We start from the raw sequence: 20,000 nt of genomic DNA on the forward strand, positions 1-20,000 counted from the left end.
AATAGGCCTGTCGCAGTACACCTACCCCATCGCCAAGCTGATGGATAAATATGTGCACCTGCGTCAACTACCTATACCGCTCATAGACGGTGCCACCCCGACCCTGCTGATAGGCTCCGACCATGCAGACCTCATCGTCCCGATTGACCGGGTCCACACAGGGCCCAGAGGCTGTCCTGCAGCAGTCGAGACCCGCCTAGGATGGACATTACAAGGCCCCCTCGCTAAGTCTCTTAACCGAACAGCAGCCACTAACTGCCTCCACTCCAGAGTGACAGAAGAAGACACCACCCTCCTACAGCATGTCGAGAGGCTATGGACACTAGAGACAATGCCCTTTAAGAACGAAAAGAAAGACATTCGTTCCAAGGAAGACATTTACGCTATAGCCCTCCTCGAGCAGGGGACAAAGAGAGTCAAAGTCAACGGAGTGATGAGATACGCAACTCCACTCCTGAGGCGAGAGGGTATGCCTACCTTCCACGCCCCAAAAGAAGCGACGGAGCGGTATCTATTGAACACAGAGCGGCGCCTAGCCAGAGACCCCGCTCAAGAGACGGTGTACCGCGCTGAGATTAACAAGCTAATCACAGCGGGACACAAAGAAAATTGACATTAAAGAGGCCGATCAGACGACCGAATCATGGTACGTGCCGCACCACAAAGTCCACCACAACAGCAAGGATCGTATTGTGTTCAACTGCAGCTACCAGATCGGATCACAAAATCTGAATAAAGAGCTCTTGCCCGGCCCAACACTCGGCCCCTCTCTACTAGGCGTGTTACTACGTTTCCGCCAAGACAAGGTGGCCATCAGCGGCGACATCAAAGGGATGTTCCTGCAGGTGAGACTAGTGGAGGAGGACAAGCCCCTGCTGCGGTTCCTATGGAGAGAGAGGATCGGGGATGAGCAACCAGCCATCTATCAATGGGAAGTCCTCCCTTTCGGAACCACATGCAGCCCATGCTGTGCTATGTTTGCACTGCAAAAGCACGTCGCAGAGGACCCAGCAGCTGATGAAGAGGTCCGACAAAGTGTAGGAAATAGTTTCTACGTGGACAACTGTCTGCAAAGCGTCTCGACGCCAGAAGAAGCTGAGGCCCTTCTACTCAAGCTCCGCGCCTCCCTGATCAAAGGCGGCTTTGATCTCAGGCAGTGGGCCAGCAGCGACCCGCAAGTATTGCGCAGCCTCTCCCCCGAGGACAAGGCAGCAAGCAGCGAGACCTGGATGGCGACCATCCCAGGAGAAGCCCAAGAAATGACATTAGGACTAGTCTGGCGCTTCAAAACAGACTCGCTCCATTATAAACACACACCCCTGACCAAGGAGCAGGGAAGGTCGACTGCACTACCGACCACCAGACGGAGTGTATACAGAACACTCGCCAGACAATATGACCCGTTGGGATGTATTCTACCTTACACCACCAGGGCAAAGATGATTGTAAGAGCGTTATGGGACAAGGACCAGGGCTGGGACGACCCCATACCCGAACACCTTGCATCCACATGGAGAGAGTGGGAGACGGAACTCAGCTCACTCCCAGGTGTCAACATACGCCGCAGCTACTTCCCACCCACAGTGAGGCCGGAGACGTGACAGATGGACCTGCACGTCTTCAGCGACGCCTCCGAAGTAGCCTACGGTTCGGTGGCCTAATTGCGTGCCCGAGAGGAGGGAGGAGAAATACATACTGCTTTCATCCTGGCTCGCTCAAGAATAGCCCCACGAAAGCAACAATCTATCCCGCGTCTAGAGCTCTGCACAGCCCTAGCAGGAGCGCAACTCGCCACGTTAATCCAACGTGAACTCACCATTCCGGTGCAAAGAACAATCTTGTGGTCAGACTCCACGACAGTACTCACATGGATCCGGTCTGATTCGTGCAGATACAAGGTCTTCGTGGGAGTCAGAGTCACAGAGATTCAAGATTTAACAGAAGTAGCAAGCTGGAGGTATGTGGACACAAAACACAACCCAGCTGACGTCATCACCCGGGGAATGTCCCTGGATGACCTCACCCGTCACAACCTATACAGTGACGGGCCAGAGTTCCTCAAGCTCCCGGAAGAAGAGTGGCCTACACCCACCCCACGGGAAGCGAGTAAAGAGGAGGCCGAAAACAAGAAATCTATGTTCTGTGGATTGAACACACTCGTCTCCACAGACCCCGACATAGACGATTGCCTCACCCTAGAGAGTGCGCAGCTAAAGACATTCCTGTGGCACCACCCAGAGGTTCAGCTCACTACTGACATTACTGCAGCTGACTACGAAGAAGCAGAACTTCTTCTACTACAACGAGCCCAGAGAGACTCGTTCCCCGATGAGCTAGACTGTCTACAGGGAGCAAAGCCCGTCCCATCAGACAGCAGACTGCTCCACCTAGCCCCCGAGAGCGACGCCCATGGTCTCATCAGAGTGGGTGATCGTCTGCAGAGAGTTCCAGACTTACCGGATGACGTCAAGTACCCGATAGTCTTAAACAGCCGACACAAGGTCACAGAGCTGATCATAAAGAAATACGACGAGGATGTGCATCACGCCGGGGCAGAGAGAGTCTTCGCGGAGATCAGACGTCGTTATTGGATACTGCAAGGGAGAGAAGCAGTGCGGCGCTTCCAGCGAACCTGTCTAGACTGTCGTAAGTGGCGAGCGCAGCCCAGTATACCCCGGATGGCTGACCTACCTCCCTGTCGCCTCCGACTCGGCGACAAGCCTTTTCACTCCACCGGTATGGACTGTTTCGGCCCGCTGTATATAAAGAAAGGAAGAGGAACCGAGAAGCGGTGGGGTATTGTATTCAAATGCATGACCACCCGAGCGATGCATATAGAACTCCTTCCAACCATGAGCACAGACTCATTCCTTATGGCCTTCCGAAGATTCACATCGCGGAAAGGCAAACCGTCTATATTATTGTCTGATCACGGGACAAACTTCAAAGGCGGAGAAAGAGAGCTGAGAGAGAGCTTCCAAGCTATGGGCCCAGAACTTAAGACCCACCTCGCTCCATCCCAGATTGACTTCCAGTTTAATCCCCCGAACGCACCTCACTTCGGTGGAACTTGGGAACGAGAAGTACGTTCAATAAAGACAGCCCTGTACGCCGTGCTTGGGGCCCAGACCGTGGCGGAAGAAGTCCTAATGACAGTCCTCACGGAGATCGAGGGAGTATTGAACTCAAAGCCCCTCGGTTACGTCTCAAGTGATGTAGCAGATGTCGACCCAGTCACCCCCAACACACTCTTGATGGGGCGGCTGGACCCTGCGCTACCACAGACAATGTACAGGCCTGAAGAAGCGAACGGCCGAAGAATGTGGAGGTACAGTCAAGTATTGGCTGACAAGTTTTGGAACAGCTTCCTACTCCACTATCTACCGTCTCTACAGACCCGCCAGAAATGGGTGAAAGAGAGAGACAATTTGACAGAAGGGACAGTCGTCATGATTATCGACCAGTCACTACCCCGAGCTATGTGGCCGGCTGGCCGCGTAAGCAAAGTGATCACCGGTGCCGACGGAAAGGTCCGAGCAGCCGAAGTGCTCGTCCAAGGACGGATCTACACCCGACCCGTGGCGAGGCTAATAGAACTGCCAAGGCTCCCCGATACTATCGATGACGACCATGACCCCATGACTTTGTGAACTGCCCGACCCCTCACAACAGACATTGAGTAGTGGACAGTGCGGTTAATCTGTCTCTGCTTAGCTAATTAGGTGGGACTAATTAGGAGGCGGCTGTTACAAAGGATCAGATTAAACCGAATATATATATTTATTGATTGATATATATTGCATAGTATTTGTATATCGTTTGATACCCCTTGTATATTCCTTGTACATATACACGGAATATCCCTTTAGCCTAGTACAGACCATAATATTTCATTCTCCTATTGGACAGCGGTCCACAGGCGCCAGGGCCATGCCTCCAGAGTCAGGTTCAAGGCCACCGTCAAGACATGTCTGTACATGCCCGGCCTTGCCCAGGGATACGAGACAGAAATGAGGTTGGCACTAGATTGTTCGCCATGCATATAAATATGGCGCAGGTGAATACAGAAGTAGAGTTACCCAATAAGTTGAAGCCTCACCCACGATACTCCGTGCGGTGAAGTATGGCCTGTTTGGCCCCAAATAAGAGCATTGAGACCGCGTGCGAATTAATAACTGAATTGTCAGAGTTTGGCGCTATACCGTCGAGTGCGACATATTTCTATTAAGTCAGTAATAGTCTATTTGTGTATAGTGTATCGTGCGGCTAAAGTTCTACAGTGACCAGCATCACCAACGCTTCCTCGTATCAGCTAGAGTGCTTATCCAGGCTGGGCTGCTTTCATGGCGCTTTCACCCGAGGAGACCTAGACGAGAACCGTGTGGACATGTACACTGGATTAATCTACCCGACGACTACATAGCCCTTTGCGGCTGGATTATATTTGTTTTGGTCCTGTGATTTATGGAGCGGAGAATCGCCGACGCCTACACGTGTGGGATTTACCCTGTGAGGAGCCACGTCGAGTCTGCGCCTCAGAGAGCCTGAGGCCGGCTAGCTTTCTTCACTGTGGAGCTACAGTCTACGGAGAACAGCTGTATTCGTCTGTGGATCAAGAGACTATTGCACCGTCTCCTGTACTTGGAGTCTCCTTAGTCATCGTTGACCAGACTCTCTACTACCGACAGATCCTCTACCCCTGCTGGCTTACAACCGGGGGGACCCTTCCAGTATCTCCCGCTATATATTACTAGTGTACCATAGATATAATTCCCTAAGATTCAGGTTGTATAATTACCTCCTGCGTAACCAGAGAATGGACATTCATTATTGATTTGCCTACGCACATTCCTTTGCCTTATAAGCGCATCCAAAGTAAAATAGAGAAGTATATTATGTACCTTTTGCTGCAATAAATACTTAATTACCACTTTGTGTGGAACCGATTCATTGTGGGAAGTGTTCATCATATTTATATATCATGTACTGTATGGCCAGTAATTAAAGTACATAAAGCGGTAGTGGTTTAATGATACCATACTTATCAATACAGTCAGGGAATTGTACCCCTCAGTTACATTAACCTTCTGTAGTGTGGTAGTGAAAGGGTTAACCTTCTGTAGTGTGGTAGTGAAAGGTTAACCTTCTGTAGTGTGGTAGTGAAAGGGTTAACCTTCTGTAGTGTGGTAGTGAAAGGGTTAAAGAGTAACTACTGTACACTCATGGTCATTCTGTTGCCGTAGTGGTTTGTATTTTCCCCATGCTGCACACTCTGCCCCACCCCAACCTGTGATGTCATATTACCTCTTTTTACCCCCCTAGACACACTGTGATAGGACCTCCAAAGAGGCACTCTGACATCACAGACTGGGTGGGCTGCAGGGTGAAACTATTAACCACTAGGGCAGCAATACAAAATAAAAAAAGTTACTCTTCAAATCACTTTTTTTTTTATTTCCAGGTAATTCAATGTACACAGCTGCTTTGCAATCTTAGATAACTGTATGTTTATTATCGTGGCTAATCCTAATTGTATTTAGACTAGTGCTGTCAATCAATTAACATATTTAATCTGATTAATCGCAAGATTGTCCATAGTTAACTCACGATTAATCGCAAATTAATCGCATTTAAAAATATATATATATTATCTACCTTAAGCAGATATTTTTCATGTTCCAAGTTTTAATACTCTTATCAACATGACACACACACTTTGAGTCCTAAACAAACATAGTATCAATGAGAGTATCAATAATACACCTGAGTGAAGTCTAGTAAAAAAAAAAGTTCTAAAAAGTTAATCGTGAGTTAAAAAAAGTAGTGCCGTTAATAGAATCGTGCGTTAACACGTTGATACCGCATTAACTTTGACAGCCTTAATTTAGAGGTATTTAACAGCAATAGGTGTGTTGCTCACCTTGTACAGTCTCTGTTTAAGAGGCGAGATGTTGATCTCCCTCCACATGGTGGCGCCACTGCGCCTCTTGTCCACGTAGTACTCCTTGACCTTTGACCCTCCGGAGTGAAGAGGCCTCTTCCAGTTCAGGACCATGGAGTGTCCGTCACAGTTCAGCACGGCGATGTCATAGGGAGCAGAGGGTTTAGCTGAAATAGAAAAACGACAGATGTTATTATTGCAGTGGTTCAGGGGCACAGACATGGCAATCATAATTCAATAAGACCGTGCCTTATGAAAAACATTATCATTATCATCATCATCATCATCATCATCATCATCATCATCACCATCAGTGTTTTATCATCTAAAAATGACTCGTTGACTAGTTTCAAGCCCCCGGTCCCCAACATAGTAATCACAAATAATAGCAGTAATACAGTACAGTAATAAAACACAGACTTTATAGTAATAACACAGTGATACAGATTGTATAGTAATAACAAAATAGTAATACAGGCTGCATAGTAATAACACAGTAATAACGACTATATAGAAATAACAATAATAAGACTATATGAATAAAAACAGTAATTCAATCTGACTGTATAGTAAGGACATAGTAGTAAAGTTATTACTGGTGATGATGATGATTTCTTTATGTATAAAGCCAGACCAAACTCACTCTAATGATTGAATCGTGCTGCACGCCACTAGAGTTTGCAGAGATTGGAATGAGTACTTTTAGCTACCAAACAAAAAATGATGCCCTAGTAACCCGTATACAATTAAAAGGCATGATTTCAAACCATTCAGTCTCCTTATTGAGAGACCAGTGATTATCCAAGATTAAGTAAAGGTTGAATTAATTAATGGATGGATGGATGGATGGATGGATGGATGGATGGATGGATGGATGGATGGATGGATGGATGGATGGATGGATGGATGGATGGATGGATGGATGGATGGATGGATGGATGGATGGATGGATGGATAAATGAATGAATGGATGGATTAATGAATGAATGAATTGATGGATGGATTAATGAATGAATGAATGAATGCATGAATGAATGGATGGATGGATGGATGAATGAATGGATGGATGGATTAATGAATGAATGGATGGATGGATGAATTAATTAATGGATGGGTGGATGGATGGATTAATTAATGAATGCATTAATGGATGGATGGATGGATGGATGGATGGATGGATGGATGGATGGATGGATGGATGGATGGATGGATGGATGGATGGATGGATGGATGGATGGATAGATGGATGGATGGATGAATGGATGGATGATGGATGGATTCATGAATTAATTAATGAATGGATGAATGGATGGATGGATGGATGGATGGATAGATGGATGGATGGATGGATGGATGGATGGATGGATGGATGGATAGATGGATGGATGGATGAATTAATGAATGGATGGATGAATGAATGGATAGATGGATGGATGGATGGATGGATATAGATAGATAAATGGATGGATGATGAATAGATGGATGATTGATGGATGGATGGATGGATGGGTGGATGGATGGATGGATGATGGGTGGATGGATGGATAGATGGATGGATGGATGGATGAATTAATGGATGGATGGATGGATGGATGGATGGATAGATGGATGGATGGATGATTGATTGATGGATGGGTGGGTGGATGGGTGGATGATGGGCGGGTGGGTGGATGGATGATGGGTGGGTGGGTGGACACTGACTCAGAGCAGCCTTGACAGCCAGGGGGGATGACTCCTGGGACTCGTCACTGAGACCCAGCTCATTAATGGCCTGGACACGGAACACGTAGGTCTCTCCTGTGGTCAGCCCGCTCACCACAAACCTACCGGGGAGAGGGGGGGAGGAAGGGAGAGCAAAGAGAGAGCGAGAGAGAGAGAGAGAGAGGGGGGGAGGAAGGGAGAGCAAAGAGAGAGAGAGAGGGGGGGAGGAAGGGAGAGCAAAGAGAGAGAGAGGGGGGGGAGGAAGGGAGAGCAAAGAGAGAGAGAGGGGGGGGAGGAAGGGAGAGCAAAGAGAGAGAGAGAGAGAGAGAGAGAGAGAGAGAGAGAGAGAGAGAGAGAGGGGGGGGGGGGAAGGGAGAGCAAAGAGAGAGAGAGAGAGGGGGGGGGAAGGGAGAGCAAAGAGAGAGAGAGAGAGAGAGAGAGAGAGAGAGAGAGGGGGGGAGGAATGGAGAGCAAAGAGAGAGAGGGGGGGGAAGGGAGAGCAAAGAGAGAGAGAGAGAGGGGGGAGGAAGGGAGAGCAAAGAGAGAGAGAGAGAGAGAGAGAGAGAGAGAGAGAGAGAGAGAGAGAGAGAGAGAGAGAGAGAGAGAGAGAGAGAGAGGGGGGGGGGTGGCACATGCACAGATGGATCAGAGAAAACACGTCATGCTCTGTGCTATATATTCAGTCACTTGTAGTAGGTGCTTAGTGCTGTCTGTGAAGATAACTTAATGTTCTCAGGTAAATGGTAAATGGTGCATTTTATATAACAGCTTTTATCCAAAGCGCTTTAGAATTTGTTCCTCACATTCACCCTCACATTCACACACCAATGGCAGAGGCAACCATGCAAGGTGCCAACCAGCTCACCAGGAGCACCTGGGTAGTGAATGGTTAACCAACTGCACCTGGGTAGTGAATGGTTAACTAACTGCACCTGGGTAGTGAATGGTTAACCAACTGCACCTGGGTAGTGAATGGTTAACTAACTGCACCTGGGTAGTGAATGGTTAACTAACTGCACCTGGGTAGTGAATGGTTAACTAACTGCACCTGGGTAGTGAATGGTTAACCAACTGCACCTGGGTAGTGAATGGTTAACTAACTGCAACTGGGTAGTGAATGGTTAACTAACTGCACCTGGGTAGTGAATGGTTAACTAACTGCACCTGGGAAGTGAATGGTGCCCAAGTTAATCAACTGCACCTGGGTAGTGAATGGGGCCCAAGTTAATCAACGGCACCTGGGTAGTGAATGGGGCCCAAGTTAACTAACGGCACCTGGGTAGTGAATGGGGCCCAAGTTAATCAACTGCACCTGGGTAGTGAATGGTGCCCAAGTTAATCAACTGCACCTGGGTAAGTGAACGGTGCCCAAGTTAACTAACTGCACCTGGGTAAGTGAACGGTGCCCAAGTTAACTAACTGCACCTGGGTAGTGAATGGGGCCCAAGTTAATCAACGGCACCTGGGTAGTGAATGGTGCCCAAGTTAATCAACGGCACCTGGGTAGTGAATGGGGCCCAAGTTAATCAACTGCACCTGGGTAGTGAACGGTGCCCAAGTTAATCAACGGCACCTGGGTAGTGAATGGGGCCCAAGTTGATCAACTGCACCTGGGTAAGTGAATGGTGCCCAAGAGGAATTCTGGCCTCGACCACCAAAGAGTTTTAATATATATATCCTTACTTAGTGCTCTTATGAGGCTTGTGATTGGCTGAGGTCCAGTCTTGGGATCCCTTCACACATTGGTCGATGTAGTAGCCAATCAGGTTGTTGGGTTCTTTGGGAGCAGCCCATTGGATGAGGACAGCGGTGTCCGTCTCCCTGGTGGAGATCACCTGACCAGGGGCAGAGGGCACGCCTAGAAGCAACCAACAACAAACAATAAATAAACAACAACAGGACCTGGCCACAACAATAGCATTAAAGGCCAATTATATAATAATAATAATAATAATAATAATAATAATAATAATAATAATAATAATAATAATAATAATAATAATAATAATAATAATAATAATAATAATAATAATAATAATAATAATAATAATAATAATAATAATAATAATAATAATAATAATAATAATAATAATAATAATAATAATAATAATAATAATAATAATAATAATAATAATAATAATAATAATAATAATAATAATAATAATAATAATAATAATAATAATAATAATAATAATAATAATAATAATAATAATAATAATAATAATAATAATAATAATAATAATAATAATAATAATAATAATAATAATAATAATAATAATAATAATAATAATAATAATAATAATAATAATAATAATAATAATAATAATAATAATAATAATAATAATAATAATAATAATAATAATAATAATAATAATAATAATAATAATAATAATAATAATAATAATAATAATAATAATAATAATAATAATAATAATAATAATAATAATAATAATAATAATAATAATAATATCAATCTAAAAGGTCCTAAGTGAATATATAGGTCCATTTTACTCCAGTGTAAACAAACCTTTCATGGTTCAGAAAACATGTACAGCTCATATTTAGTTTAGTTTGGTATTACAGTTAGTAATAGTGAGAGACCTGTCAAATCAATTTAGGAATGAAAGCATGTCCTCTAGTTCTAGTCTAACCAATTATTATTATTATGTCTCCAATCCTATGTTTGGATTTTGATGGTAGGGCTACCATTCTCTCTTATAATTGGATTACAGGTTGTGCCTTTTAAGCAACCGCAAGGCAGAATAGCACTTAGTTTACATTTCAATACCAAGCCTATAGAGGTCACTGTTTGACAGCGTTACAGATTCTACCTTTAAGTGTTGTTGAAAAGACACCCATAATAAGAACCAGTATCTAACGATTCATTTGAGAAAGAAACGGAGACAGACAGAGACACAGACCTTTGAGTTCCAGGGTCTGAATGGCTTCGGTTGGTTCTGAAGGCGTGCTGTTTCCGTAGATGTTGGCTGCCACAACTCTGAACTGGTACTGTTGGCCCTCTTCCAGGTCAAAAACGGCGTAGCGGGCGGAGCGGATTGGAACCTGGGTGTTCACACTGTGCCATGCGCCACTGTGCGCCTTGCTCTGGGGAGAGGGAGGGTGGAGTTAGACTCTCTACCTCTCTACCAAACTTCAATGTACTAGTAGTAGTAGTAGTAGTAGTAGTGTAGTAGTAGTAGTAGTAGTAGTAGTAGTAGTAGTAGTAGTAGTAGTAGTAGTAGTAGTAGTAGTAGTAGTAGTAGTAGTAGTAGTAGTAGTAGTAGTAGTAGTAGTAGTAGTAGTAGTAGTAGAGCACCTACGGGAGACTGCAATTCGAAACTGGCCCCCGTAAATGTCCTAACCCAACCCGCTCAAATGTACAGTAAATGTCCTAACCCAACCGCATCTATACTTTAAGCAAGTGGCTTGTCCTTCCGCGTTCCCGTTTTGCACTCTGATTGGCCACACACGTTTCTGGTCATGTGACATGTGCGCCAATCGTGGGACGGCAAGTTCTGCGCCTATTTCCGGGTCTAACAGCCTGCAAACTACCTAACGCCTAGTTTATCACTGGTTAAGCTTAGGCGACTCTTTCGCAGTTGGTTAAGGTTAGAGTTTGGAATCAGGGCTGGTGTTCTATCGCCATGCTCTTGGCGATTGGCGCACATGTCACATGACTAGAAACGTGCGTGGCCAATCAGAGCGCAAAACGGGAACGTGGAAGGACAAGCCACTTGCTTAAAGTATAGAAGCAACCCAACCCCCTCCAATGTACAGTTCCCCCCCCCACCCCACCCCACCTACCCAATCTACCCTCCCCTACCCTCACCTACCCAACATCCTACAAATGTACAGTGTCTTCGTCAAATGTATACTCTCTTTTTTAGACTCTTTTTGTATCACAAACAGTACTGTATTTGTAAATCTGGTATGTCATAAATGTCTAGATGTAGCAGTACTGTCTATCTGTATGTCATGTATGTCATTATGCTAAGATGAATTGAAAATGGGGGACCCTGATGGGGGACCCTGATGTTGCTTGTTGGTGAAGCTGCAAATATGAATTGCCCCACGCGGGACCAATAAAGTTGTCTGAATCTGAATCTGAATCTGAATCTAAACAAGACGAATGTCTTTCTCTGGTCTGCATCCCCTTAACAATTGTGTGTATTGAGCTGTACTGTATTGTACCCATTCTGCAATCTGTTAATAAAATGTTCAATCAATCCATCAATCAAGTAGTAGTAGCAGTAGTAGTAGTAGTGATAGTAGAATAGTAGTAGTAGTAGTAGTAGTAGTAGTAGTAGTAGTAGTAGTAGTAGTAGTAGTAGTAGTAGTAGTAGTAGTAGTAGTAGTAGTAGTAGTAGTAGTAGTAGTAGTGATAGTAGTAGTGATAGTAGTAGTAGTAGTAGTAGTAGTAGTAGTAGTAGTAGTAGTAGTAGTAGTGATAGTAGTAGTGATAGTAGTAGTAGTAGTCAGTGATGCCACAGATTACTTAAAAATAATCTGATTACTGATTACTCCTTTAAAAAGTAATCTAGTTACTTTACTGATTACTTGAAAGTAACTAGGTTACGAAGTCGTCGTCGTCGTCCCCCCTGCTGCTGCCACAACATAAGAATGACAATTTTTTCTTTTTTTTTAATAATGCTTTATTGAAAGTGCATAATGTCATAAATCATGATTGGCTGCTCAGACAGGTCATCATGAGACGTCATCAGCCATCAGGCCATATAAGGTCACAGCTGTCCACTGCTCAGGCACTCTAGGACAGTGGTTCCCAAACGGAAAAAAAATTGAAAATGTATATAATATAATTTTAATTAAAAATAAAATTGTAACGCCGTTGTGTAATATAAAACATGGTATTATAGTTTGTTATTCTCATGTGTGTGTGGCTGTGTGCGTGCGTGCGCGAGCGCACGTCCCATCTCCGGTCTAGCTGACTGTACCCCTGGCTCTCTTATCATCAGCATTATGAGATAGTAACTAAATAGTAACGCACAGCCACTTGGAAAAGTAACTGTAATCAGATTACTGGCTTGTAAAAAGTAACAAGTTAGATTACTATTTACTGAAAAAGGTAATCAGATTAGAGTAACTCGTTACTTAGTAACTAGATACTGGCATCACTGGTAGTAGTAGTAGTAGTAGTAGTAGTAGTAGTAGAGTAGTAGTAGTAGTAGTAGTAGTAGTAGTAGTAGTAGTAGTAATAGTAGTAGTAGTAGTCATAGTAGTAGTAGTAGTAGTAGTAGTAGTAGTAGTAGTAGTAGTAGTAGTAGTAGTAGTAGTAGTAGTAGTAGTAGTAGTAGTAGTAGTAGAAATAGTAGTAGTAGTAGTAGTAGTAGTAGTAGTAGTAGTAGTAGTAGTAGTAGTAGTAGTAGTAGTAGCAGTAGTAGTAGTGATAGTAGTAGTGATAGTATTAGTAGAATAGTAATAGTAGTAGTAGTAGTAGTAGTAGTAGTAGTAGTAGTAGTAGTAGTAGTAGTAGTAGTAGTAGTAGTAGTAGTAGTAGTAGTAGTGATAGTAGTAGAGAAAGTAGTAGTTGTTGTTGTAGTAGTAGTAGTAGTATTAGCAGCAGTAGTAGTAGTAGTAGTTGTTGTTGTTGTTATATACGGTAATACTAGTCAAAGTACTAACCTTCTCCAGATAGTACCACATGGGAGCCTTGTCAGTGTATGCAGGAGCCTTCCAGCTGAGGACCACATAGGTTCTGTCTATTTCTGACGAATGGACACCTGATGGAGTACCTGGTGGCTTACCCTCCGCTACATTCACACACACGCACACATGCACCACACACGCACACACAGATACACAGACACACACACACACACACACACACACACACACACACACACACACACACACACACACACACACACACACACACACACACACACACACACACACACACACACACACACACACACACACACACACACACACACACACACACACACACACACACACACACACACACGCACAGTATAAACCATTATTCCGTTATCTGATGGTTTAACGAGATGTACATGTGTCTAACCAGACGAATTATTAAATTAAATAGAACAAACTAGTCTATTCAATGTGTAATAATTAGGGATGCTCGATATTGGCTTTTTTACCGATACCGATATTCCGATATTGTCCAACTCTTAATTTCCGATACCGATATCAACCGATATCAACCGATACCGATATATGCAGGGTTTCCCCCCCAAAAAAACTTAATAATTTCAGGTAACTAATAATTTCACTGGATATATATATAACAAATTTTACTGCCGATATCGGCCGATAATATCGGTCGGCCGATAATATCAGACATCCCTAGTAATAATAACTATTATACAAGGGCTTGTGTGAAATACGCGATTGTGATTGGTTGAGAGGTGGCTGTTATTTCTGCACAACACCCAGTATAAACGCCCAGCGTTTAGCGTTATATAGGTTAGAATCTAATAAACACAACAGCCTACCTGCAAGATCATCATGGTGAGAGACCACATGCAGTTTCCTCCCTGCTTCGAAGCTGCAGAGAAGAGAGATTAGGATTAGTATCATCCTCATCCTTATCATCATCATCATCATCATCATCATCATCATCATCATCATCAAAACATACCTGTTCATACTTTGCTGATTCATACTCTTTGCACATAACTGCCCAATTGCACAGCCCTGCTAATTATCCCGTCCCACTGTATTGTTATTTCATTCTAATTAGTGTACATACTTGACCACATCTCGCCCAGTTGTACCGCCCTGGCCTATTCCTATTTTACTTCTAATTGTACTATATTCTATTGTGCTATATTTAATTTAGTTTATATCCCATTTAATTGTATTCAAACTCTTATTTACAGTTGTACAGCCCTGCCTATATTTAATTTCATAATTATATTATATTCCATTGTGCTTAACTGAGTTCATATTTCATTTTCTTTTACTCCACCTCTCTATTATCTGTCTGTTAATAATGTCTGTCTGCTAATGTCGCCCCGAAAACGACCAAAGCCAAATTACTCGTATGTGAAAACTACTTGGCAAATAAAGACCTTTCTGATTCTGATCATCATGTTCCATGCTGTGTAAACTACACAAACGAGATACATAAAACATTTGACATACTGTAACACCCAAAAAACTGCCTCTTTGAACTGCTGCGGTCAAGGCAAGCGCTACCGGAGTCTCATGGCCAGTACAGAGAGACTCAGAAGGAGCTTCTATCCCCAGGCCATCAGGATGCTCAATGACTCTATATAACATCAACCCATCATATACACTCATTGCACAGACATCCACATGCACACACTCACTTTTAAACAAACACTCACCTTATTAACACTCACTTTAGACACTTTAACACACTGTACTTTAGATTCTATATTTAATTGTATATTCCTCTTTTACTTACTTTTTTACGGTATGAAGCACACTCTCAGGGGCTCATACAGAATCAAGCATTTCACCGTAAAGTACATGTATTTTATTGTGACAAATAATAAACAAACTTGAACTTGAACATAACGTCCCCGTTATTACAGTACACACAGTCCGGGACCAGACCGGAGGGCCGGGAAGCTACCGGCGCTGACGTACGTACCGTGGAGGTTCTGGAACTCCGTGGGGTCGACCGCAGCGATGGCGCTGGACATGCGGGAGGCTCTGCTGATGCCCTGGGAGTTGACGGCTCGGACTCTGAAGTAGAAGGAGTGTCCCTCGAACAGCCCGGACACGGGGTATTTACAGATCTTAATGGGGTGCTCGTTACACTGGGTCCAGCTCTCCGTTCCCACCTCACACCTGCAGACGGGGGGACACGAGAGGAACTCAGGTGAGAAAGTAGAAACGTGAACTGAAGTGACACAAACACAACAACTATCTATCTATCTATCTATCTATCTATCTATCTATCTATCTATCTATCTATCTATCTATCTATCTATCTATCTATCTATCTATCTATCTATCTATCTATCTATCTATCTATCTATCTATCTATCTATCTATCTATCTAATCCATCCATCCATCCATCCATCCATCCATCCATCCATCCATCCATCCATCCATCCATCCATCCATCCATCCATCCATCCATCCATCCATCCATCCATCCATCCATCCATCCATCCATCCATCCATCCATCCATCCATCCATCCATCCTATCTATCTATCTATCTATCTATCCATCCATCTATCCATCTATCCATCTATCCCTCCCTCCCTCCATCCCTCCATCTTACTTGTCTACAAAGTATCCCAGGATGGGCCCCTCGGTGGTGGTGTTGGGGGGCTTCCAGGACACAATGACGTAGTCCCTGTTGGCGTCGTGGATCTTGATGTCCATGGGAGCGCCAGGAGCCCCGGGGACCGGAGGAGACCCGTCTGACGGGAGACGACGAAGGGGCAGTTATTAAATATTGTTCTTCCACCACTCGACGTGCAGATGGAACAGATCATTAAAACCCTTTCACTGCCGCACTACCAAACCGGTTAACCCTTTCACTGCGACAATACACAGAAGGTTAACCCTTTCACTGCCACACAACAGCGGGTTAACCCTTTCACTGCCACACTACAGAAGGTTAACCCTTTACTATCGTTAACCGTCGGTAGTGTGATAGTAAAGGTTAACCTTCTGTAGTGTGGCAGTGAAAGGGTTAAACAACCAAAAGCACCTACGTGAAGAACACTGTGTGACATATTTGGAGGAAATAATTAAATGCGATTTTATGTCAAGTAAACGTATCATTTGCTGCTGCGGGTAGACCGAACAGATGTGAGTTTTAAAGATGCTGCAAACTAATAGCGATCTCTGCCAAGGGGATGGGAGTAGTCGCGCAGGCGAGTGGTTGCCACGGTAACCAGGGACCACTGCCGTGCATGTAACGCAAGGTGTACATGAATTATTTCATGTGAATAATTCACCTGTGACCTCCTACGTGAAGGGGAACTGATAATATGTATGAGATATAGAGCATAGGTGTCAAACTCAAGGCCCGCGGGCCAAATGTGACCCGCCACGTCATTTGATGTGGCCCACGAGTAGGGTGACCAGATGCAAAAGTCCAAAAGCAGGACAACAGTAAGATTTTGGTGGGACCAAGTGGGACAAAGTGGGACAGATAGATAATGTACATTTTTTCATTAGAATAACATGGTCTTCACCGAGTGTTTTTTTTTTGCTTCAAAAAGAGGGACATCCTCTCAATATGTGGGACGTTCGGTCAAATGGTGGGACAGTACAACCAAAAGGGGGACACCTGGTCACCCTACCCACGAGAGCTGTGGTGGTTGTGGTGGTTGTGGTGGTTGTGGTTGTGGTTGTGGTGGTTGTGGTTGTGGTGGTTGTGGTGGTTGTGGTGGTTGTGGTTGTGGTGGTTGTGGTGGTTGTGGTGGTTGTGGTGGTTGTGGTTGTGGTGGTTGTGGTGGTTGTGGTGGTTGTGGTGGTTGTGGTGGTTATGATGGTTGTGGTGGTTGTGGTGGTTGTGGTGGTTGTGGTTGTGGTGGTTGTGGTGGTTGTGGTGGTTGTGGTGGTTGTGGTGGTTGTGGTGGTTGTGGTGGTTGTGGTTGTGGTGGTTGTGGTGGTTGTGGTGGTTGTGGTGGTTGTGGTGGTTATGGTGGTTGTGGTGGTTGTGGTGGTTGTGGTGGTTGTGGTGGTTGTGGTGGTTGTGGTGGTTGTGGTGGTTGTGGTGGTTATGGTGGTTATGGTGGTTGTGGTGGTTGTGGTGGTTGTGGTGGTTGTGGTGGTTGTGGTGGTTGTGGTGGTTGTGGTGGTTGTGGTGGTTATGGTGGTTGTGGTGGTTGTGGTGGTTGTGGTGGTTGTGGTGGTTGTGGTTGTGGTGGTTGTGGTGGTTGTGGTGGTTGTGGTGGTTTGGTGGTTGTGGTGGTTGTGGTGGTTGTGGTGGTTGTGGTGGTGGTTGGTGGTTGTGGTGGTTGTGGTGGTTGTGGTGGTGGTGGTTGTGGTTGTGGTTGTGGTGGTTGTGGTGGTTGTGGTGGTTGTGGTGGTTGTGGTTGTGGTTGTGGTGGTTGTGGTGGTTGTGGTGGTTGTGGTGGTTATGGTACGTTACCTGCGACGGAGACGAAGGCGCTGTGCTCGGCGGAGCCGCCCTTGGTCACCATGCGCAGCATGTACAGGCCTTCATCGTCCTTGTTGAGGTGAGGAAGAGTCAGGGTGCTCACTCCACAACCCGTCTCAATCTTCACCCACTTAGAGTTGGTCAGACGATGATCTGCAACATAGGAGATATCATTGTTATTATAGTCTAAGAAGTAAATAAATAAATATATATATATATATATATATATATATATATATATATATATATATATATATATATATATATATATATAGTAGCATTTACATATTATATTCATAAAGTACAGGTGAGATAGAGTCAAAGTACTCACTCCTCTGCTAGTCTTACTGGATGTACAGTAACATTTGGAGAGCCATAACATTTGGTGAATGCATGCAAAGTCAGTGGTATAACCTCTACTGTTTCAGGAGTGAAAACTCAGTTGTATAGTTTCTACTGTTTCACACTCCTTCTCATGGATATTAATGATACAGACACTTCTTCTCGTGGACATTAATGATACAGACACTCCTTCTCGTGGACATTAATGATACAGACACTTCTTCTCGTGGACATTAATGATACAGACACTCCTTCTCATGGACATTAATGATACAGACACTCCTTCTCGTGGACATTAATGATACAGACACTCCTTCTCATGGACATTAATGATACAGACACTTCTTCTCGTGGACATTAATGATACAGACACTCCTTCTCATGGACATTAATGATACAGACACTCCTTCTCGTGGACATTAATGATACAGACACTTCTTCTCGTGGACATTAATGATACAGACACTCCTTCTCATGGATATTATGATACAGACACTCCTTCTCGTGGACATTAATGATACAGACACTCCTTCTCATGGACATTAATGATACAGACACTTCTTCTCATGGATATTATGATACAGACACTCCTTCTCATGGACATTAATGATACAGACACTCCTTCTCATGGACATTAATGATACAGACACTCCTTCTCATGGACATTAATGATACAGACACTCCTTCTCATGGATATTATGATACAGACACTTCTTCTCATGGATATTATGATACAGACACTCCTTCTCATGGACATTAATGATACAGACACTCCTTCTCATGGACATTAATGATACAGACACTCCTTCTCATGGACATTAATGATACAGACACTCCTTCTCATGGATATTATGATACAGATACTCCTTCTCGTGGACATTAATGATACAGACACTCCTTCTCATGGACATTAATGATACAGACACTTCTTCTCATGGATATTAATGATACAGACACTCCTTCTCATGGATATTAATGATATCCTCTCCACTCTCAGCACCGCTGTGCCTCAGACGGATGCCGTCATGTTAGCAGTGGGTGCAGCAGAGTCTATTTGACAGGTAGAACGATATGAAGAACCTAAGGCATTTTGAACAGCCCATTTATCAATTCATAACGTTGAATGTGAATATGATACATAACCTGAAAGTAGGCCAATAGGAATATTGCTCATCTGAAAAGATCCACGAAGTTAACCACATTTAGGGCATTGTGAGCTTTCTACGATTTGACGTAATTTCCAAAACGCGACACACCTTCCGGGTGGGGAAGGGGGTTAATTTGATGAATGTTTGATTGACATCCGACCTAAAGTATGTTTAAAAAACGGTAAGTGCATTTACAGTTTTGATAAAGATGGGGGTGGGACAGGGTTAAAAATATATTTGTATTTTCTTTTGCAGAGTTACACCTCTCACACAGTATAGGTACCTTTTCCAGGAACGGGAAAAATAAATATAAAAAAGAAAATTATTATTGTGAATGTTTGGGCTGGGATAGATAGATGCAAATTGTAATCTTTAATACAGACTTACATGGTTCTTCGTCTGAAGGATTCAACTGTAGGGCAATTCACTAGTAGTTGTAGTAGAGGTAAGTATTACTGGTAGGGATGTCCGATATTATCGGCCGATATTGGCATTAAAATGTGATATCGGAAATGATCTGTACCGATTTTCAAAAAATATATATATATTCTTTTTTTGTTTACATTTATTTAACCTTTATTTACCCAGGCAAGCAAGTAAGAACAAATTCTCATTTTATTTATTGTCAAAAGTATGCAAAATGTTGTGTTAATTCCACAACAAGAGATATGTAATGTTAATTACCTGAAATTATTCCGTTTTTTGGGGGGGAAACCCCACATATATCGGTATCGGTTGATATCGGTTGATAACGGTATCGTAAATTAAGAGTTGGACAATATCG

The 20,000-nt window shown here is 43.7% G+C and overlaps 1 protein-coding gene across 1 annotated transcript in view; it reads right to left on the reverse strand.

Annotated features, from left to right (window-relative positions):
- Positions 1-20,000, reverse strand: part of LOC311223413 (myomesin-2-like) — a 52,122-nt gene that overhangs the window by 11,113 nt on the left and 21,009 nt on the right. Inside the window, 10 exon segments of the mRNA XM_084308201.1 lie at positions 5,921-6,108; positions 7,643-7,764; positions 9,326-9,500; positions 10,564-10,747; positions 13,283-13,410; positions 14,122-14,154; positions 14,157-14,174; positions 15,249-15,448; positions 15,891-16,032; positions 17,718-17,879. Of these exon segments, the coding sequence (XP_084164327.1) occupies positions 5,921-6,108; positions 7,643-7,764; positions 9,326-9,500; positions 10,564-10,747; positions 13,283-13,410; positions 14,122-14,154; positions 14,157-14,174; positions 15,249-15,448; positions 15,891-16,032; positions 17,718-17,879 (1,352 nt within the window).

This window comes from Notolepis coatsorum (genome assembly GCF_963971535.1).
Source record: "Notolepis coatsorum genome assembly, chromosome: 2".
NCBI lineage: Eukaryota > Metazoa > Chordata > Actinopteri > Aulopiformes > Paralepididae > Notolepis > Notolepis coatsorum.